Raw genomic sequence first — 22,417 nt, forward strand, 5'->3', positions numbered from 1 at the left:
ATCATATAAAGCCCCCTGGGCACAACAGATTACTGTGTTCCTGGCTTTTGGGGTTGGGGGGCGGTCAGCATTCTGGAGCTGTTTCTGTGTTCTAGTGATCCCTAGTGGTGCTGGGGTGGGGGGAGGCATATTGGCATATGTGGTGCAGGGAATCTAGCTGGGGTTGGTCACATGCCAGGCAAGTGCATTCACCCCTGTATCGTCTCTGTACCCCACTTCATACTTCCTTCCCCTGGGGACATCCCCTGAGCCACAGAGTTTGTGGACTTCCTCTTGAACAGCTGCAGGTACTGAGCTTACCCCTACCAGGGCCAACCCCCAAATCCCAGTTCCCTCCATTCTTGCAGTGTATTGTATTAGCATTAAAAGAAGGAAGGAACCCTGTACCCAGCATCTAAAGTCACACAAAACTCGAATCAGCAATTCAACGGCTCATCGAGGGGTCCCAATGGTCAAGGTCTTGGGTAAATCAATGAGTTCCATCAGCAGACAGAATTGTGGTTTTAGGAAGATATAAATAACTGGGGCAGAAAGATAGTATAGCAGATAGGGCACTTGCCTTGCACACAGCCAACCTGGGTTCAATGTTCCCTTGAGCCTACCAGGAGAGATTCCTTTGTACAGTCAGGACTAATCCGACCATTGCTGGGTATGGCCCCCAAATAAAAACCAATCAAACAAAAATATGTGTTTCCATACACAAGGCAAAGAACACAGCAGCTCCTGGCAGGAAACCTAAAACCACGGTGATGTGGGGAAAGGCCACTTGCACCCGTGCCAACAGTGGCATGGCTTGAGCCAAATTCTGAAGTGACCTCCCTGCTAAGTCACAGATTCTGTGTGATGCTGGACCTTCAGGATTTAGATTCACTGAAAAGTCAATAGAAGTGTAGGTTAAACATAGAATTCAGGGGCCCGAGAGATAGCATGGAGGTAAGGCATTTGCCTTGCATGCAGGTCGGTTCGAATCCCGGCATCCCATATGGTCCCTCAAGCCTGCCAGGAGCGATTTCTGAGCCTAGAGCCAGGAGTAACCCCTGAGTGCTGCCGGGTGTGACCTCCCCCCCCAAAAAAAAGATAGAATTCAAACTCAGAAAGAGGGTTCGGCTGACTAAAGACTTGCTTTGCAGCCCTCCTCCCAAGCTCCCAAAAAACAAAGCTGGTAGTAAACCAGAATACCAGAGTGTACCACCCCCATTCAGAAAAGGGAGAAATCAGGCCAGAGTAAATAGCACAGTGGTAGGGCATTTGGCTTTCATGCAGGTGATCCAGGACAGACTCCAGTTTGATTCTTGGCATCCCATATGGTCCCCCAAGCCTTCCAGGAGTAATTTCTGAGTGCAGAGGCAGGAGTAACACCTGAGTGCTGCTGTAACCCCAAAACCAAAAAAAAAAAAAAAAGAGAAATCATTAGTTACAATAGGACTCCAATGTGCATGTATGTGTGCGTGTGTGTGTGTGTGTGTACATGAGTGCATGAAATAGTTCATACAAATTCACACAAGGACAAAAAAAAAAAAAAAAAAAAAAAGCCAATGGGGCCCGGAGAGATAGCACAGTGGTGTTTGCCTTGCAAGCAGCCGATCCAGGACCAAAAGTGGTTGGTTCGAATCCTGGTGTCCCATATGGTCCACCATGCCTGCCAGGAGCTATTTCTGAGCAGACAGCCAGGAGTCACCCCTGAGCACCGCCGGGTGTGGCCCAAAAACCAAAAAAAAGCCAAATTCACACAAAGGGAAATGGACCGACTGAGAAGTACTTGACAGGCCCCTCTTGTGTGGGGCAGCAACATGGAATGCCATTCAATGGGTTCTAACACAGCGGATCCAGCAGTGGCCAGCAGGCCCAATGTCACCCCAGTGTGAGGCTGTGACCCACCTGCTACCCCCACAGGAGTCATTTTTATGAAAGCACCAAGTCTTCTACCCCAGAGATAATTTTTTTTTTGGGGGGGGTGATGCTGGGGATTGAATCAGCATATAAGGAGAGCTGAGCTCCAGCTGAAAGGAATACTGAAGGAAAGAGCAGCACTTGATGCCTTCCAGCACCCTGGTTCTCACGTGCCCCCACAAATCCTCCCGAATCAAGGGTGGGGCTTCTCTCCATCCCCCCAAACAGGTCAGAATGGCCCCATTTCCAGGACAGTCCTGGTGCTGTTGCCATGGGCAGTGCCGCTCCATCCCTCAGGGCCCCACAACAGAAGTTGACAGGGTGATAAAAATGTTTATTTGGCCTTGCATCACTGACATGGCGTTCACGGCCAACAGGACAATGTGAGGTTCTGAGTCAGGGGATGTCTGGCAGGTCTTCCCCTCTTCAAGGTCTCTGATTCCTGCTGCGCCCTTACATCCTGCAGGCGAGGAGCTGAGGTCACTTCTTGGCGGCTTCTGCCTGGGCTGCCAAGTCTGCCTCTTTCTGAGCAGCCAGGAACAACTCTCGTTCCTTCTGGAAGGCAGCCAGCTCTTCTGCACTGAGGCTGCATGGGCAGAAATATGGGTGAGGGAGGCAAGAGGTGGGAATTGCTCATCCAGCCCACATGTGTCTCAAGACCCCTTCCTTGCCTGGCCCTATTTCCCCTCCCTCTGTGAGGAATCCCCCCCACCCCACCCCTCTCACTCCTCGTTTATTTCTCTAGGCTGTGGCTATACCCCAAATCCAGATTAACCAGCACTGGAGCTGGAGTAATAGCTCCATAGCGGGGAGGGCATTTGCCTTGCATGCCGAAGACCCAGGTCCGAACCCCGGCATCCTATATGACCCCTCCTGAGCCTGCCAGGAGTAACTCCTAAGAGTCACAGAGCCAGGCCCGGAGAGATAGCACAGTGGCGTTTGCATTGCAATCAGCGGATCCAGGACCTAAGGTAGTTGGTTCGAATCCCGGTGTCCCATATGGTCCCACGTGCCTGCCAGGAGCTATTTCTGAGCAGACAGCCAGGAGTAACCCCTGAGCACCGCCGGGTGTGGCCCAAAAACCAAAAAAAAAAAAAAAAAAAAAAAAAAGAGTCACAGAGCCAGGAATAACCTCTGAGTATCACTAGGTGTGAACCCAAAACCAAAACAAAAAATAATAATAAAAAAAATAAAGATTAACAGCCCTTACTCAGAACCCCAATGATGAGGTCATCAGACCAGACAATTCTCAAACATGGAAAGATTTGTGGAAAAGGGCAGAGGAAGGGGGAGTAGCTCAGCAGTAGAGGTCATGGCACACATATGTGAGGAGCCGGGTCCCATCCATGGAACACTCAAAAAAGCCTCCCAGGGGCCGGAGAGATAGCATGGAGGTTAAGGCTTTTGCCTTGCATACAGAAGGATGGTGGTTCGAATCCCGGCATCCCATATGGTCCTCTGAGCCTGCCAGGAGCCATTTCTGAGTGTAGAGCCAGGAGTAACCCCTGAGTACTGTCGGGTGTGACCCAAAACAAAAAATCAAAAAAAAAAAAAAGACAGGCCTCCCAATGTTTCAGGCAGAAAGCTCCTGAGAAACAGCTCCATCTGCTGCAGCTGAAGATAGCAAAGGTTACGCTGAGGGCTTTGGTCAGAGCCAAATGCCCTCCTACTTGACCCCCCAAGGAAGGGATTCATTCCTAAATCCTCTGAACTACCCAGGTCTTTTCCCAAGCATGTGTCCCTGTCTGCATGGCCTCGCTGATGCCACTGCCCCATCTCATCTCCCTCCCCCTATACCAATACCAGTTCGCACAGAGTCTGTGTCATGCACTGCACATTCTGCCTACTTCCTTGGCCCTACTTTTTCAGGCCATTTTCTCCCTTTTTTGATAATTTGGGCCACACCCAGTGATGCTCAGAGGTTTCTCCTGGTTCTATGCTCAGGAATCACTCCTGATAGTGCTTGAAGGACTGTCTGACGTGCCAAGGATCAAATTTGGGTGGGCTGCGTGTAAAGCAAATAATCTACCCTCGGGGCCGGGCGGTGGCGCTAAAGGTAAGGTGCCTGCCTTGCCTGCGCTAGCCTTGGACGGACCGCGGTTCGATCCCCCGGTGTCCCATATGGTCCCCCAAGCCAGGAGCAACTTCTGAGTGCATAGCCAGGAGTAACTCCTGAGCGTTACCGGGTGTGGCCCAAAAACCAAAAAAACAAAACAAACAAAAAATAATCTACCCTCTTTGGCAGGTCTCTGCTGAGATGTGCCCTCCCCTGCAAACTCCTCACTAACCGCTTTCCCACCCCTGCTCTGTGCTCAGGACTCCTGTAAATCTATTTCATCGAAACAGACAACCAAGCAACCAACACCCCACTAATAAGTCTCCCCACTTCCTGGGCTGGGAACCGCGTCCAGATTTCAGCGGAGCCTGGCTTCATCCCTCCAAGCTGCATTTGGTGTCCAATTGTCCTGCGAACGTTCCTGAGATTGTACTCCCATGGGGAATTCTACATACTCTCCCTCTGGTCCAGGCCCTCTCAGATCCACCCCAGCAAAAGGGCCCTTCCCCCATGCCACTTACTCCTTTACCACCCGAATGCCCAGGGAACGGGCAGAGCCGATGATGGAGCGAACCACGGAAGACAGGGGCACGTCTTGCAGGGCAAAGGCATCATCCTGGGCCTTGATGCGGGCAATCTCATAGATATGTTTCAAAGTCACCAGACCTGCCACCTCTTTTCCTAGGGACGAGGGGAACTATCAGGAACCGTCCCTCCTTCCAGAGCCTCCAGAAGAGAAGGGGAAACAGCTCCACTCACCTGTGTTTCGGGCCCCCTTCTCAATGCCAGCCGCTGCCTTCAAGAAGTAGGAGACGGTGGGTTGGCCAATTTTGATTTCAAATGTCCTGTCGGGCTTCCGGGAAAGAAAAACGTGAAGCTCTCTCTCTGCTCCACCGGAGTCCCCACACCTACCCACTGCCCATATTCCTGGACCTTTCGGACAACTGCAAACCGAGAGGGAAAGCCAAGCAAGTACTGTGGCCCTCCATTAAGGGAACCCCAGTACAATAGGGTCCCCAAAGAGCCGGTCTGGTCTCCTGTGCACTGCAGAAAGGAGGTTCCAGCTTTGGGAAGCGCCGTGTCTGGTGTTGGGGTGGAGAGACAACTCCCAGGGAAGCAACAGAGGAAACAGGGGGCTTGGAAAAGCAAGCGGGGCTCGGCCTTGCACCTTCACAAAAATCTTGGTGGGCAGAGGGATGCCTTCTTTGATGTCCTTGGTCTTCTCGTTGAACTCCTTGCAGAACTGGTTGATGGACACGCCTCGCTGGGAGGGAAGCAGGGGCATAAAAGTAAGGGGAGGCCACCCCGCCACCCCAAGTTTCCCTCTGGGGCCCTCGCCACCCCCACACGCGTCCACGGTCCTGCGTCCGCACCTGACCCAAGACGGGACCCAGAGGGGGCCCAGACATGGCCTGGCCCGCCCGCACGATGGTCCGGATCACGCCGCCCGCCTCGGGCTTCCTGAGGCCCCGAGTGGCCCGGCTTAACTTGGACATGACGAGGAGCTAGCTCCCCGCTCAGTTCGAATCAGGGTGACGGCCGGAGCTACGACACTGGGCGCGGCCATCTTGGGTCAGAGGTCAAAGGGGTCCTCACCCGAGGCTAGCGCTGGCGAAGCCCGCAAGTCCCACCTGTTTTGAGACCTTCCTCCTTCCAAGTATAAAGACAAGGAGGATTGGCGAGGAGGAGAGAAGCTTATGATAGTTCCAGAAACTAGGAGAAGGAGTCCTATGGCTCGGGAACTCTTATTCTTTTCGGAATGCGCACAGGCAGTGCTTAGGACAGCTAAGTCCGGGGACAGCGCGGGGCTTTGCTTGCCAGGCATTGTGGGTGTGGTAGTTTCCTCGCTTTCGCGAGTCCCCGCAGCCAGCGTTGCTCTAGGGCGCCATCGGCTGGACCTCCTATTGGTTTGAAATGAAATCTGAGCTTGCTTCCTCTCACCTGTTGTTGTAAGCCTGGGCCGTTAGAGTATTAGGAAGCAAACCTCGCCTCCCCTCAGTTTTGCCTCTTGATGGTGTTCCTAAAGGATACTAGATTTTCTCCTCTGTACAATGGGGCTTATCCAATGTAGCACCTGTCCCTGAGATGTTTATAAGGATCCACCGAGTTTATATAGTGCTGTGGTGGAACAATGGTAGATTTGCATTGTGCGGTGGGAATAGAACTTTTACAGAGGGCTACTGAGACAGGAACACATCTATTATATCATGCGTCCAATAAAATAAGCCAGCATTTGTAATGTTTTATTGTAGGGCATTTACTAGATGGCACATACTGTGCATATAGCAATTTTTGGTTTGTTTTATTTTGAAGCCATACCTGGCTGTTCACAGAGACTATTTGTGGATTCTGCATCTAGGAATCACTCCCTGATGGGCTCAGGGAACCATATGCAATACAGGGGATATATTCTGGGTTTGTCTCGTGCCAGACAAGTGTTCTACCGGCTGGAATATATTACTACAAATCCTAGGCCTGGTTATTTTATTTATATTTAATTAATTTTGGGGCCACACCCAGTGATGGTCAGTGGTTACTCCTGGATCTGTGCTCAGAATTTACTCCTGGAAGGCTTGGGGGACCATATGGGATACCAGCGATTGAACCTGAATTGACTGCACACAAGGCCAGACAAGACAATTGTCTTACCTTCTGTGCTATTGCTCCAGTCCTTGCCTGGGAATTTTAATCATTTTTTGCCCAAGTGTTGTCAGGAGAGCATATATATAACCACTCTTCTATAGCTGTTCCCCAGAGTTTGTGGGGACCAGAGGTGAAAGAAAATAACTTCCCCTTTAATTCTCAGGTTTTTAGATGGAAACAACTGTACTTGAGGGCTTTTAGCCAAGAATCCATACTTGAATATGCATCAGAACCTGATTAAAAAGATACAGTTTTGGGGGCTGGAGAGATAGCATGAGTTAGGGCATTTGCCTTGCATGCAAAAGGACGGTGGTTTGAATCCCTGCATCTCATATGGTACCCCGAGGCTGCAAGAAGCGATTTCTGAGTGTAGAGCCAGGAGGAACCCCTGAGCGCTGCCGGGTGTGACCCCCCCAAAAAAAAGGATACAATTTTGAAGGCTGGAAAGATAGTACAATGGGGAGAAGATTCTTTTCTTGCATGTGGCCAACCCAGGTTTGATCCCTGGCACCACATATGATCCCCGATCACAAAGTCAAGAGTAAATCCTGAGCACAATCAGATTTGGCTCCTAAACAAATAAAAAACAGAAATATATGATTTGTTACTTTTAGTTAATGTATTTTGGGGATCCACCAAGCAGTGCACAGGGAGCTGGCGCCACTCCTGGCCCCAACCCTACAGCCAACTGGGCTATATGGTTCCATGCTAGGACACAGCTGGATTCGACTCACCACATACAGTCCACCAAGTGAAGCCAGGAGATCTCTGAATATAGAGCCTGGAGTAAGCCCTGAGCACCTTCTGGTGTGGCCCCAAACCACCCACTGGGAGTCCATGCAGGTGGCCCCAGGATGGAGCCTTTGTCATTGACTTCTGGCCTGCTGTCCTAAGTCTGTCACCCCATTGCCCCCAATAGGGGGTGCTCCTTCCCTGGGTCAGTTTGTTCCCCATCCTTACAGCGTCAGCCCTTTCCGGTGACCTCAAATTGGAACCACTGTTCCCTGTTCCCCAATTTCTGACCTATAGAACCTGTATAAGGTAATAAATCTTTATTAATTGAAGTCTGGAACCTTGGAGTGGGAAACATGTCTTGTGGCTGTAGTGTTTATGCCTTAACCCATGAGGTATTGAAAAGAGCAAATTTTAGCCCCTTCTGGTATTTTTTGTTTGTTTGTTTTGGGGCCACACCCAGCAGTGCTCAGGGGTTCCTCCTGGCTGTCTGCTCAGAAATAGCTCCTGGCAGGCACTGGGGACCACATAGGACACCGGGATTTGAACCAACCACCTTTGGTCTTGGATCGGCTGCTTGTAAGGCAAATGCCGCTGTGCTATCTCTCCGCCCCCCCCCCTTTTCTGGTTTAATCCTTATTCATGACCCAGGTAGGATGTAAGTGGACAAAGTACTCCCGCTGTCAGTTCTTCCATTGCAAACAGGGGCAGAACATTATCGATATATATTTGTTGGTGATGCCAGGGATGGAAACCAGGGTCTCAAACACAAGAGGCTTTACCTACTGCTAAGCTACATCACTGGGCATAAATGAAAAAACTCTGAAGGGCTGGGAGACAGCTCAGAGGGTTGGTGCATATGTTCTCTTGCAAGAGGCCTGAGTCTGGCTCCCCAGAAACATGGTTCCCTTGAACCCACAGCAGGGAATAGCTCCTAAGAGCTGCCAGGTGTGACCCCAGAAAGAACAAAGTGATAGTCTTTTTTGTTTGTTCTGGGGCCACACCTGGTGATGCTCAGGGGTTACTCTTGACTTCATACTCAGGAATCACACTATTTTGTTTTTTTTTGGGGAGGGGGCCACACCCAGCTGCATTCAGGGGGTTACTCCTGGATCTGTGCTCAGAAATTGCTCCTGACAGGCTCGAGGGACCACATGGGGATGCTGGAGATTGAACCCAGTGTGGCTGCATGTAAGGCAAGTGCCTACTCACTGTACTATTGCTCCAGTTTCTACAGGTCAGAAACTTTTTGTAAGGGGTTGAACCCTAGATCCATGTTGTTAGGGGAGCAGCCATGAACAGAGGGGGGTAGTCAGAAGCCCCAATGTTGTTATAAAAGTAGGCACATGTGTGGACTCACTCCTGTCCAGAACTCACCCGCTACGGAGGTAAGTTGGTATATACCGGCAAATTTCTGCTTTCCTCCGGGTATTGTCTTGGTTGCATCTGACCCTGGGACAAACAGTGTTCCTTGCTGAGAGTGGCAGGAAAAGGACGTACACGGTGGATATTTTGGGAAGGTTGACCCTAGGAGATGACCAGATCAGGCTCGCTGACTCCATGCCTCTCTCTACCTTATGGTTCCCCTGGGATCACACCCCGTGAGACTCTGCTGGGCCCCCTGGAGCCTTCTGCAGGGGCCTGAGACAGGTATTATGATAATCAGCCCCTTCAGGTGGCCTACACTTGGACTTCCTCCCACTGTGACAAGCCAAGGCCCTGTGGTCAGCATCCTTGCAAATGAGCAAAAGGACTAGGTCCAGTGATGGAGCCCAAGTGCCCAAACTGCTGCACAAAACCAAAGAATTTCCTCAAAAGTACCAGCACGTCAATTAAACCTTAATAACAAGATTGTAGTATCTAAAAACTATGCGGCATGTGCCACATATCTTAACTGCAGATATTCCTGCGTGCAAGTTGCAAGGCCTTCGTGTGCCACCAGTGGCATGCGTGCCATAGGTTCGCCATCGTGGAACTAGGATGTGACACAGATGGCCTTATAGGTGTGAGGCCCCAGGTTGGATCCTTACTACTGACTCTCCTTATCCCTGGTGCAGCTGGGGGGACCCTGGGACCTGCAAAGACCACCAGGAACCTCAAGCTCCCCACGATGTGTAGCTTGACCATTCCTGTAGGTCACCTCGGTTCTTCCACATGATACACAGATGATCTTCCACCTGCTTATGGCTGCCCTGGCATATGGGAGGAATATAGATAGTTTTCTATTTCTTTCTTTGCATTGTGCCATTTGTTCCATTTCTTTCCTTCTTTTATTTTTTGTTTCACACCCAGCAATGTTCAGGGGTTACTCCTGCCCCTGGCTCATAAATTACCCCTGGCAGGCATGGGGGGCCATATGGGATGCTAGGGATTGAACGCAAAGTGGCTGGCCTTGTGCAAGGCAAATGCCCTCCCCCAGTCCCCGTGTTCCTTTTCTGATTGTGACAGAGAAAGTGGGTGCTGAAGAAGAGACTTCAGAACAATGAGCTTGTCATCCCAGTGCAGGGAAGACTGTTCTGATCTCAATTTGACAAATAAGGACCCGGAAGCCAAGAGATGGAGGAAGAGACAAAAGTTCTTTTTTGTTTTGTTTTCTATTTGGTTTAGGGGCTACACCTGACTGTGCTCAGGACTTACTCCTGGCTCTGCACTCAGGAATCACTTCTGGTTGGTCTCTGGGCATCCTATGTGGTGCCAGAGATCAAACCCAGGTCTGCCATATGCCAGGTAAATTCTCTACCCCTGTACTATCTCTCCAACTCCAGCGGCTGGTTTTCTTGGTGCAGAGCACAAGACGCTGAGCTGGAAGCCCCCGAGGGCATTTGGGCATCTGGGCTTGTTGGAGGTATCTCTCCCTCTGCCCCAGATGCACAGTGTGGGGCTCAGGCCCACCCCAGATTTCTGAGGCTCCATCGGGCAGCTTTTCTATCAGTGCTCAGCAGAGTATAGAATCAATCAGTGCTCCTTCCTCCCTCTGCATCAGCACCAGCCAGGACTAACCTCTGGAGCAGGCACCCAACCCGGGATGGCCCACCTGCCCTGGCTGTCAGCTTACTTCTCTGTGAATGGGGTTTGAAGGCCACAGAGCACAGCTTCCAGAGCACCTGCTGGCAGATGATGAACTGAGAGCTGGGGGTGCCAAGGGGTCATGGATGCCTCGAGCACCTATGGCCCTCCTGTGGCTGTGCACAGACGGAAGTGGTACAAAGGGGGCACTCGGGGAAGGTGGATCTGTCGCATGGCTGGCTTGGCCTCTTGGGGCTTCTCTTTAACTAAGGAGGTGCCTTTGTCCCTGAATGACATGCTGCTGGCTGCTGGGGCCCCAGAACAGTTGGCAAAGCAGTTGGTACTTGGACTATTTATAAGTGAGGGAGTGAGGGAATGGGGCGTGTGGGTATGGTGGGGTCCAGGGAGAAGGGTAATTTCACAAGCAACAAGTCTGGGGGGATGTGAGGCAGATGCTCCCTCGCAGGAAGATGTGGGCAAACTTGCATTTATCCTTCATGACTATGGCCAGAGGCCACCTCCTCTGCTCAGCCCTCTTCGGTTTCCTTCAAAACTGCACACTTTTCTCCAAAGGGGAGAGTTAATGTCCTTGGTTATAGCTGTCAACAGACCAAAACGGGTAAATTGTAAAAGTTGATGAAAAGCTTCTCCTGCTCAGCACCTTGTGGCCTGTCCCGCCAGCCCTAAAGCTCAGCGTCACCGACTACCAATTTCACTGGTAACTACCAGTTTGACCCCTTTCCAGCACAATAAGATGAGCCAACTACTTTGGTAAACCTCTGTTTTACTCATCTGTAAAATGGGTGGTGATCTTGCCTGCATCGCAGTAACTAAAGAGCCACAGCTCTAGGAGGGAGGTGAGTCTCCCAAAGGCCTCTCAGGCCCTGTGTCCATGCTGAAGGTGGGGCGGGGAGAAGGGAAGGAAGGACCCCGAAGCACCAGAGAGAAAAGAGCCCAGCAGAGCTGCAAGTCTGCTTGAGACTTTCTTTGGCCCCTTCGCTGCCTACTTTAGCATTTTCCCTATATTTTGGGGTGGGGGCGAGGGCTTGAATCTCACCAGGCTGTGCCAGTCAGGGATGGGTCCTGTTAGGGTTCAGGGGACACTATGGGATGCTGGAGATCTGGCTTCTAGGATTTTCCTTCGCTCCTTCCCGCCCCTGCCAGTCCCCCACTAATTCCAGGGCTTCCCCAGTGGAAAGCGGGGTCCCCACCCGGAGGCGGGGTCTCCAACCTGAGCCAGGGGGAAAATAATCCCTCCGCCCAGCCAGTGCAGAGACCCCCAGCCTGCAGAGAAAGGGGGGGACCCTGGCTGCTGCTGGGTCCTGTGAGTCCCTAGAAGGAGGACGGGTCTGGGGAACCCTAACGTGGGGAAGGGTCTCTCAGACTTACGGGGGAGCCCTGGAGGTGACAGGGGCGGAGAGGGAGCTCCCGAGACAGGCGGGGGAACCCCACGGCCCGGGTGGGGGGAACGGCCCGAGGACGGGCGTGGCCTAGGGAGGGGCGGAGCCTCGCAGCAAGTGGGCGGCGCTAAAGGGGCGGGGCCTCGGTCGGGGCGGAGCTCCAGCGAGCAAGCCTCGCCGCAAGTGGGCGGTGCTGTTTATGGGCGGGGCCATAGGGCGTGGCCTGGGTGGGAGGCGGAGCTTCGGAGACCGAGCCTCGCCGCATGTGGGCGGCGCCGTCGTGGGCGTTGCCAGAGAGGCGTGGCTTAGGCCGAGGCGAGGGCGGAGCTCCGAGGAGCGAGCCTCTCCGCAAGTGGGCGGCGCTGTTTGTGGGCGGTGCTAGAGGGGCGGGGCCTAGGCCGGGGGCGGAGCTCCGTGGACCGCGCTTCGCCGCAAGTGGGCGGTGTTGTCGTGGGCGTTGCCGGAGGGGCGTGGTCTCGCCCGAGGGGCGGAGCTTGGCGTTTCGCGCTCGTCCCCCTCCCCTGGCCCCGGGTGTCCCCGTGACGAGGCAGCGCCGAGCGGCCGCCGGCCGGGCCCATCCCGCCGCCGCAGCGGGCCCCGGGGCCGAGCAGGGGCGCAGCGGGGCGGGAGCGGCGACAGGTGACGGCGCGGGGAGCGGCAGGCGGGGGCTGCGCCGGGCGGGCGCTGGGGGCGTGTGTGCGTGTCTGGGGGCGGCCCGGGAGCGGGTCGGGGCGCGGGGGTGCCGCGGGGCCGCGGGCTGAGCCTCCGGGATCTGCGTAGGCGCCGGGCACTCAGTCATTGTGCCGCTTGCAGCCCCGATCCCGGCGGAGACGCGCTCTGCTGCAGCCCGAGCTGGCTGGCGCTCCCGGGGAGACCGCCCTGTGCACAGGCCTCCGGGGACTGCGGGGCTGACATAGACGCTCGAGGGAGAGAGCGAGGAAGGGGACGCAACCCACAAGGGGGTCCAGCCAGGCCTGCCCACAGGGCGTCGCCGGGACGGGGAGACTGAGGCAGGGGGACGGGAGGGAGGTGCACAGAGGTGGGCAGACAGACGGCGACCGGGAGGAGGGCGGGAAGAGGCACCGGGAGGACGGAGAGTCATTGAGCAGACAGACGGACGGACGGACAGGCCTAGCCCCGCAAAGGGGCAGGATGATGCAGGTGGACAAACAGATGAAATAGATCCAGCGCCTGACACTGGCCTTCCTCGGAGGTCCCGGGCTCAGTCAGGGCCCTCAGCACATCTCCAAGCACACCCCAAGTTGGGATCCATGCCAACCAAAAAGAAGCTTCTGCCCACCCGCCCTCCTGGCATCCGTCCAGCCCTCGGGCCCTGCCCTCCCTCTTCCTCCCCACCCACCTCCCTTCCCTGCTGTCCCCGCAACCCCAGCAGTTTGGAGAAGGCCAAGTTGGAGCTGTGGCCGGCCTCAGCCATGCAGGGAGGTGGTGACAGGTCACTGACATGGACCCTAGTGCCCTGTCCACAGTCCTGCAGCAGCAGGCCAGCGCTGGCATCGAGGGCGGCCTGGAGTGGGCGGCGGCAAAGCTGCTTTTCTTCCCTCCCGCTCTGCCCAGAATGGTGCTGGAAGGAAACCCCGAAGTGGGGTCCCCCCGAACCTCAGGCCTCCACCACCCCGGCAACCAGAGCGCCTGCGTCCTCTCCTGTCCCGGCGAAGAAGCGGTGCCGGGCGAGGAGCCCATCAAGTACGGCGAACTCATCGTCCTGGGGTGAGCGTCCCTCTGCCAGGTGGGCGGCCACCGGGCACCCTACACGCCAGGTGGCCAGCACGGGCCCAGCTCTCCCCAGATTGCCCCTCCTCGCCGGCCCCGCGGAGACTGAGCCCACCAAGCCCACCTCCGTTTCATAGCAGTTTCTTTCCACTTGTCATAAACTGCCGAGGGCACACCTGGGCCTGCCCAAGTGCCAGTTGAGGCGAGAGAAAGTAGCTCCAGCGGCTTTGTGGGGCTCCCATGGGGAGAACTGGGGCTCGCCAGCAAACCCATTTGCTTCAGAGCTTCCTCGGAGAGTCCTTAACTTCCCTGGGCCTTCACTGCCCTCTCGTTCCCACACTGAGCCGGTTCCTGCCTCGCACATAGTCGGTGCCTGGCCCACAGCCGGTGTTCTGGGAGGCAGGCCTGCGTCCAGCCCTTTCACGGACGTTATTTCATTTCAATCTTCACCAAGATGCTGTGAGGAAGGTGAGGAAACCGAGGCTCAGAGAGGGGAAGTGACTGGCCCAAGGGCACACAGCTGGTAAGTGGCAGGGCTGGGCTGCAGACTCACGTCTTTTCTTGCTCGAGGTCTAGTGCATTTTGCTAAGCCACAGCCGAGAAGGTGGTGGCCAGGAGTGAGGCCAGGCCAGGAATCGGCGGCTGGAGAGGCGCCTCCCCCCTTCCTGGCTGTCTCCTGCCCAGGATGCCTTAACCCCACCCCCACATCCTGGCAATGAGTCTTCTTCCTCCTCCATTCACCCCCCCCCCCTTTGGCCTCTCGCTCTCCACCATCTGTCCTGAAGGAAATGAAATATCTGACTGGCTTCGTGACCATGATGACAATTATTTAGAAATAACAATGGCTGCTGTTGGCTAATATGTAGAGGCCATGTGCTACTATTTTGAATAATAACAGCCTACATTTACCACAGGGTGGCAATAGGGTGTCTATCTCATTGCCATGTACCCAGAAATATTTTTTTTTGTCGTTTTTTGTTTTGTTTTGTTTTGTTTTTATGCTGCACTCTGCAGTATTTAGGGTTTAGTCCTGGTTCTGAGCTCAGGGATGGTTCTTCATGATGTTCAGCAGACAGGTGGGGTGCTGAAGATCGAACCCTAGTCGGCTGCATGCAAGGCAAGAGCCCTTCCCACTGCATTCTCGATCTGCCCTGAAAATACTTTCTCTTGTTTTGTTATTGAGGCTCATCCTTGTGAGTTGGCCTCAGGCCACAGAGGCCCATTTTTCGTAGGCTAGAGGTGAATGGGCAGATTGAACACAAGCCCCACCCCCACCCCCGCCATATTCCAAGGAGTTTATATCCTGATCTGCCCCATCTCTTATGATGGAAAGAGCTTACTGGGATGGAAAAAGCTTTCAGGCATTCCCTCTCCTGAGCAGCTGCTGGCCAGTTTTGGAGGGAAAAACAAATGACTTTTGGGCTGTGGGGAAGGCCCCAGCTGGGGGAACTGCAGACGGAAGAGCACAGGTGCTGTGCCAGCCTGAGGTTGTCTGCAGAGCTGGGAAACTCTGGACCCCTGCACGGGCTGCCCAGCTGCCCTCCAGGAAATCCTCCCCACCCGCACACCAACTTTGTGCTCGGAAACTCTTCATCCCATCCCTCCCTGCTCCCCAAACCTGCCACTACTCTCCCTTCCTCACACAAGGGCCACACCAGCTCCCTTCCGCCAACTTCAGCTCCTCCGATCAGCACCCCCAACCCTGCCAGAAGAGGCCTGAGTCGCATTTCCCTCACTTCCTCACCTGGGGCCTCAGGCAAGTCATTTCACCTCCCTGAGCCTCGACTTTCCTCCTTGGTGAAATGGGACCAGGGCATTTGCCTGCGGGGCTTTCTGTTAGATAATTAATGGCTTGAAGATCCTGGAACTGGAAGCTCCAATCCATTGGGATCCCGGATCCTGGGCAGCAATCAGGGCTCTGAGTCACCCTGGTTTCACTTCCCCTACTTTCCCTCCAGACAGGACAGACTTTGAATGGAGCTAGATAGATAATGTGTGACATATGGAGGTAGTAGCCTGAAGGGGTGCGATTGGCCTCTTTTGTCCCTGCTGGCTGGGCTCCCAGAAATGCTGGTTGGTTACATCTTGCTGTTTAGGCCAATGTAGGCTTAGAACAAGTGCCTGCCCCCAGAACCCAGAACTGGGCCCAGAAATTCTGCCTTTGCGATGGGTTGCTAAGAGCCTCTTCCTCCATGAGGGCATGGAACTGTCACGACTCTAGTGTCCAGGAAACACTGTTTACTTCAGTGAAAGGTTCTTGTTGTTGTTGTTGTTTGGTTTTTGGGTCACACCCGGCAATGCTCAGGCAGGGATTACTCCTGGCTCTACGCTCAGAAATCGCTCCTGGCAGCTCCTGGGATGCTGGAATTTGAACCACTGACCCTCTGCATGCAAGGCAAATGCCTTACCTCCATGCTATCTCTCTGGCCCCTCTTGTTGTTGTTTTTGGGTCACACCTGGCTGTGCTCAGTGCTTACTCCTGGAACCATATGAGGTGCCAGGAACCGAACCTGCCACGTGCAAGACAAGACCTGCAAGACACTGCAGTTTCTCCAGCCCCCTACAAGGCCTTTTAAAAATGTTTTGAGCCTTCACCTCATTCATTCCCCAAATGTCTGATTTGCCTGTGCCTTTGATAGGTTGTCGGGTACGTTTACTCGGATCTGCCCCAATGTTGTAAGTCCTATTCACCTTCCATGGGCTTACTTTCTCTCTCTTTTTTCTCTCTGTCCCTCTCTCCCCCTGCTACCCCTTTTCTTTCCCCCACCCCCAGCTACAATGGGTGTCTGGCAAGTGGGGACAAAGGCCGCCGGCGAAGTCGCCTGGCCCTGAGCCGCCGGCCACATGCCAATGGAGTGAAACCCGACGTCATGCACCACATCTCCACCCCGCTCGTCTCCAAGGCAAGCAGCTGCCCAGAGGCGGGCATCGGGCCTGCCCATCTCCTGCCCTCCAGGGCAAGGATACCCACGTGTCATCATGTCATCTTCACTCTGCCTCTTGGGCTGTAGCTGATGGGGGTGGGAGTGGGTGTAGCTTTGCACTAGATACACCTACAGCATTGTTTCCTTGCCCCCCAGGTCACATTGGGGAGACATAGCAGCATCTTTATTGGTATCTTTTGTTTCTGGATCACACCCAACAGTGCTCATGGCTGACACCTGGCTCTGTGCTCAGGAATCACTCCTGGCTGGCTTGGAAGAACCATACAGGGTGCTGGAGATTGAGCCGGGTCCAGACATAGCAATAGCACAGCGGGTAGGGCATTTGCCTTGCACACAGCTGACCCAGGTTCGATCCCTGGCCTCCCATATGGAACCCTGGACCTGACAGGAGTGATTTCTCAGCACAGAGCCAGGAATAATCCCTAGAAGCTGCTGGGTGTGGCCCAAAAACAAATAAAAAACAAACTAGCAGGGTCAGCTACAAGCAAGGCAAGTGCCCTACTTCTGGCCTCTCAGCATCATTTTATTATTCTTTTTTTAATTTTGATTATTATCATTATTATCATTTGGGTTTTTTTTTCTCTTTGTGGTGGTGGGGGGGGTTGGGTGGGGGGGTGATCATTTGGGTTTTTGAGCCATACCTGGTGGCTCTCAGGGGTTACTTCTGGCTCTGCACTCAGAAATCACTCCTGGCAGGCTCAGGGGACCATATGGGATGCCAAGGATTGAACTGGGATTGGTCCCCAGGTCAGCTGCATGCTCAGGAGCCCAGAGACCACTCCTGGTTGTAATGGACTTGCCAGGCTGGGTGGTTCAGTGTCAGGCGCTGCTCAAGTTCTATGGTGCTGGGGAGAGTCACTGCAGCCACTCTGGAGGTGCAGGGGGTGGGGCAGGCAGTGCCGGGCTTGAACTCAAGTCCTTTCATATGCAGGCATGGACCCAAGGCCTCAGCTCCTCTCTTGGCCCCTCCAAGCCACAGCAAAACCTCACAGAGGCCTTGAGTTTCAAGGGTTGGGCTCTGGAGCTGGACCAGCTGTTGGCAGCTCAGTGCTTCCCTGCATCCTTTTCCAAGCTGCAGCACCCTTACAGTGAAAGGGGAAGGCTGCCCTGGGCCCATCCTGTGGGTGGCTGTAGGGATCAGGCGTTGACCTGTGTCCTGCGTTGGCTGCACAGTTGTCCTTCTGCAGCATGTGCCACCACCCCTCCTCCCTGGAGTGGCCCTGGGCCCCGGGTTTTCGACGCTGGCTCTTCGGTCGTTTCTCCCAGTGGCCAGCTGGAGGTGACTCCTTTCCCCCCACCCAGGCATTGAGCAACCGTGGCCAGCATAGCATCTCATACACGCTGTCCCGGAGTCACTCGGTCATTGTGGAGTATACACACGACAGCGACACAGACATGTTCCAGGTAAGACCGCTTGGCTTGGGGCCTCCACACTGGGCTCCTCAGGCTTCTGCGGGGGCACCCTGGAGGGCTGAAGGCAGGGTGTGGGAGGTGCTTGGGGTCCTCAGGGTGGACTTTGAGAGGAGGAAGCTGACTGTCTCCATTGTGGACAATGCAGAGTTGCAGGATTCTGAGGGCGCCATGAGTCAGGCTGCTCAACCGAGAGGGAGCCCAGCTTCTTAGTCTCTTACTAGCTTGGCGACCTTGAGCAAGTCACTTAGCTGCTCTCTGCACCTCTATTTCCCTGTTCATTTTGCGCTTCCTTCCTTCCTTCCTTCCTTCCTTCCTTCCTTCCTTCCTTCCTTCCTTCCTTCCTTCCTTCCTTCCTTCTTTCCTTCCTTCCTTTCTCTCTCTTTCTCTCTCTCCCTCCCTCCCTCCCTCCCTCCCTCCCTCCCTCCCTCCCTCCCTCCCTTCCTTCCTTCCTTCCTTCCTTCCTTCCTTCCTTCCTTCCTTCCTTCCTTCCTTCCTTCCTTCCTTCCTTCTTTAGGACCATACCTGGCAATGCTCAGGGATTACTCCTGGCTCTGCTCTCAGGAATCACTCCTTGCAGGCTCAGGGGACCACATAGAATGCTGGGGATCTGACCAGCAAGGCAAACAAACACCTTCCTTGCTGTGTTATTACTCCAGCCTCTCATATTTCTCTTCTTGGGTGATGGTTGGCATGTGTAGTGCTGGGGTTCGAACTTGGGCCTTGAGCAGGCAAACCCTGAGCTCAGTCTGCTGAACCATCTCTCTGGCTCCTTTGTCTCTGGCTCCTTCCTCCCTTTCACTTTCCCATCAGCAGTTCAGGTTCTCTTTATTGAGCTGAGGTATCCCCCTCGAGCTCTGGGGGGCAGAGAAGGGAAGGAAAGTCCCAGATCCTGCAAGGGATCTAGAGTTCACTGGAAGCTGGGAAGTGACTGTGAGCTGCCTGCCCCCCACTTTAGGGGTGGCCCTGCCCACAGCAGCAGGAGTCCCAGAGGGTTCACCTAGGCAAACCATGCCTCCCCAGCTTTTCCTCCCCCCTCTACCCAGATCGGCCGCTCCACGGAAAACATGATCGACTTTGTGGTAACAGACACGTCACCCGGGGGAGCGTCCACCGAGGGCCCCTCGGCCCAGAGCACCATCTCCCGCTATGCCTGTCGTATCCTCTGTGACCGCCGGCCACCCTACACCGCCCGCATCTATGCTGCTGGCTTCGATGCCTCCAGCAACATCTTCCTTGGAGTGAGTGGGATCCCCCCATTGTGGGGAGCAGGGCAGGCTCTGAGAGTGAGCAGGAGGGTGGGTGGTTAGAGGAAAGGGCAGCATTCTGGGGTAATAGACCAGACCCCTGTAAAGATTAGCAACTCCCTATGGGCAACAAACAGAAAGTGAGGCTCAGAGAGGTTGGGGTGAAGCCTGGGGTCACACAGCCCTGATATCCCTCCTCTCTGGGTCTCCCTCCCCACCTTGAGAGAGGAGGGGCGCAGGGCCAGTGAGGTGGCGCTGGAGGTAAAGTGTCTGCCTTGCAAGCGCTAGCCAAGGAAGGGCCGCGGTTCGATCCCCTGGCGTCCCCTATGGTCCCCCCAAGCCAGGGGCAATTTCTGAGTGCTTAGCCAGGAGTAACCTGGCATCAAACGGGTGTGGCCCGAAAAAAAAACCCCAAAAAAAAGAGAGAGAGAGGAGGGGCAGCACCCCAGGCTCCGGGAGGGCACGGAGGGGTTGATTCTGATGCCTCATATGGTCCCAGGAGCGGGCAGCCAAATGGCGGACCCCCGATGGCCTGATGGACGGTTTGACCACCAACGGGGTGCTGGTGATGCATCCAGCCGGGGGTTTTGCTGAGGACTCGGCGCCCGGTGTCTGGCGGGAGATCTCGGTGTGCGGGAATGTGTACACGCTGCGGGACAGCCGCTCAGCCCAGCAGCGGGGCAAGCTGGTAGGTGGCAATCCATCGTCCCCCTCTGGCCCTGATATGCTGTCCCCTGCCCAAGCCTAGAGAGGATCTCAGAGCCCCCTGCTACAGGGAATCCCCTGCATGGTCTATCTGGGATCGAGGACCAGACCAGTACCCCTAAAATTAGCCCAGGACATCATCACCACCGAACCCATTTCCGAGGGTGACACCTGGTTTGTGGGTGGGTAGTTGGCGGCCCAGAGTGTTGGTGGAGTGTACCAATTAGGTCATGTTCAGACACCCCTGTATTGCTGTCCTCTCCCCATGGGAAGGACCCTTGGCAGAGCTGGGCCAAAGTGGAGACCCAGCTTGTGCCTTTGATGGAGATAAACTGGGGCCCTGCACAGCCCTGACCATTGTGGCTGTGTCACACTGGCTAGCCACACCCAGGATTCGACCTTAGGGCAGCCGGAAACTCAGTTGGATTTGAGGAACAGCGATTTTAAAAGTTAAACTGGAGTTGGTACCATCATAGTACAGCATTGCCTTCCATGCAGCTGACCTGGTGTTTGACACCTGGCATCCCATAGTGTTCCCCCAGCATAGCCAGGAATAATTCCTGAGTACAGAGCCAGGAGTAACCCCAAAACATAACTGGATTTGACCCAAAAACAAAAACACAGACTAAGTATTTCAGCTCCTGAGTGGCTTTGCACGCTGCCTCTGTGTTCTTGGCATTTCAGCTATTCAGAGGAGCTGGATTCTGCAAGTCATGGGAGAACAGGAGGGAGGCAGAGATCAGAGGAAACAGGAGAGATGAGGCTGGGTTAGCACCCTGGGCCCCCACGCCAGCTAACCCGGTTGGTCTCCTTAGAGCCTTTGCGGTGGAACACAGACAGCATGTAGGGCCGAGCTCAGGAAGGGGAGATCTGGGCAAATGTGATAGAAATCATTCTTCCCAGGGCAGGAGAGATAGCACAGCAGTAGGACATTTGCCTTGCACGCAGCCGATCCAGGATGGACGGTGGTTCAAATCCTGGCATCCCATATGGTCCCACATGCCTGCCAGGAGCGATTTCTGAGCTCAGAGCCAGGAATAACCCCTGAACACTGCCAGATGTGGCCCCAAAACAAAACAAAATAAAACAAAAAAGAAATCATTCTTTCCCCAGGCCAGGTCCTCTATGAGTGGAAGCATCCCCTCCTCTTCCCCCCAGCTTTTCCCTCCCCTGGCAATGCCCCTCACCATCACCTGGAGCTCCCATGGGCTGCACGGGTCTGCGGGTGGGCAGGTGGGCAGCACTTGAGGCCTTGGCATCTGCCCCCTGCAGGTGGAGAGCGAATCCAACGTGCTGCAGGACGGCTCCCTGATCGACCTGTGCGGGGCCACGCTGCTATGGCGCACTCCAGCCGGGCTGCTGCGGGCCCCCACGCTGAAGCAGCTGGAGGCGCAGAGGCAGGAGGCGAACGCGGCCCGGCCACAGTGCCCTGTGGGCCTCAGCACTTTGGCCTTCCCCAGTCCGGCGCGGGGCCGCACAGCGCCCGACAAGCAGCAACCCTGGGTCTACGTGCGCTGCGGCCACGTCCACGGCTACCACGGCTGGGGCTGCCGGCGGGAGCGTGGGCCCCAGGAGCGCGAGTGTCCACTCTGCCGCCTGGTGGGGCCCTACGTGCCACTGTGGCTGGGCCAGGAGGCCGGCCTCTGCTTGGACCCGGGGCCACCCAGCCATGCCTTCGCCCCTTGTGGGCATGTGTGTTCTGAGAAGACAGCCCGCTACTGGGCACAGACACCGCTGCCCCATGGCACCCACGCGTTCCACGCCGCCTGCCCTTTCTGCGGGGCCTGGCTCACGGGCGAGCTGGGCTGCGTGCGCCTCATCTTCCAGGGGCCGCTGGACTAGGCTCCGCTGCTTCCTCACTAGGCCGCAGCCTGCCCATTCGGGCCCCCGCAACGTGCTCCAGCCTCGAGACAGCTCTGCATGTAGGACTCCATCTGCCGGACTCCGCTCCAAAACTCTGACCTGCCCCCCACAAAGGAGGGGGGGTCCCTGAGACCCTAGTCCCAGCACCAGCTGCACCCCCTCCCGGCTGAATGGAGGGGAGCCTGCCTCCGTGCCCAGCACACATCCTGCCGCCTACACTGTGCCCCTGGGGGAGTGAAGGGGCTCGGCTCCCTGACCCCCAGTCTAGGCTGGCTGTTGCCCGAGCCTGCCCAGACCTTCGCCCTGCTGCTGCCCCCGGTTCCTCTATAAACCGTGTTGCTCAGCGCCTGCATGTCCTGAGATCTTGCAGTGACTTGCGGGGTCGGGGGTGGGATGGGGAGTGGCAGGCCAGGCCAGCATCTGCTGATAGCCACTTGAGGCTGGACTCCTTGCTCAGGGGCACTGTGGACGCAGAGAATGTGTCTGGTGGAAGGCCAGAGAGACAGAGACATCTCTGCCTGATGGAGGCACAGCTTAGCAGAAAACAAATCAGTCGCTGAAACTTCAGCACAGCTTTCTGTGGACCAGGGACAAAGAGATAGGGGAAGAAAGGCCTGAACTAGAGCGATAACACAGCAAGGAAGGTGCTTGCCTTGCATGTGACTGACCTGGGTTTGTGACTGACCTGGGTTTGATCCCCAGAATCCCATTGGGCCCCCTGAGCCCACCAAGAGTGATTCTTAAACGAAGAGCCAGGAGTAAGCCCTTAGTACCACCAGGTTGCTCCAA

General features: G+C 55.2%; 2 protein-coding genes across 3 annotated transcripts; one reads left to right on the top strand and one right to left on the bottom strand.

The window, feature by feature from the left end:
* Positions 1 to 2,309: 2,309 nt before the first annotated feature.
* MRPL11 (mitochondrial ribosomal protein L11) lies at positions 2,310 to 5,504 on the bottom strand. Its single transcript, XM_049780187.1, has 5 exons — positions 5,320 to 5,504; positions 5,115 to 5,210; positions 4,706 to 4,799; positions 4,468 to 4,627; positions 2,310 to 2,476 (listed from the first exon to the last, which is right to left on the bottom strand). Exons 1-5 carry the CDS (start codon positions 5,440 to 5,442, stop codon positions 2,371 to 2,373), a joined length of 579 nt encoding a protein of 192 aa, XP_049636144.1. The 5' UTR covers positions 5,443 to 5,504; the 3' UTR covers positions 2,310 to 2,370.
* A 6,762-nt stretch (positions 5,505 to 12,266) lies between these two features.
* Positions 12,267 to 21,976, top strand: PELI3 (pellino E3 ubiquitin protein ligase family member 3). Of its 2 annotated transcripts, XM_049780164.1 has the most exons (8): positions 12,267 to 12,366; positions 13,303 to 13,455; positions 13,913 to 13,981; positions 16,232 to 16,361; positions 17,577 to 17,807; positions 18,860 to 19,054; positions 19,560 to 19,748; positions 21,038 to 21,976. In XM_049780164.1, exons 2-8 carry the CDS (start codon positions 13,304 to 13,306, stop codon positions 21,605 to 21,607), a joined length of 1,536 nt encoding a protein of 511 aa, XP_049636121.1. In that variant the 5' UTR covers positions 12,267 to 12,366; position 13,303; the 3' UTR covers positions 21,608 to 21,976. The 2 variants fall into 2 exon arrangements, with proteins under 2 accessions (XP_049636121.1, XP_049636122.1); XM_049780165.1 differs by lacking the exon at positions 13,913 to 13,981.
* The last annotated feature ends 441 nt before the right edge of the window (positions 21,977 to 22,417 follow it).

The sequence above is a fragment of the Suncus etruscus genome, chromosome 9 (genome assembly GCF_024139225.1).
Source record: "Suncus etruscus isolate mSunEtr1 chromosome 9, mSunEtr1.pri.cur, whole genome shotgun sequence".
Taxonomy (NCBI): Eukaryota; Metazoa; Chordata; class Mammalia; order Eulipotyphla; family Soricidae; genus Suncus; species Suncus etruscus.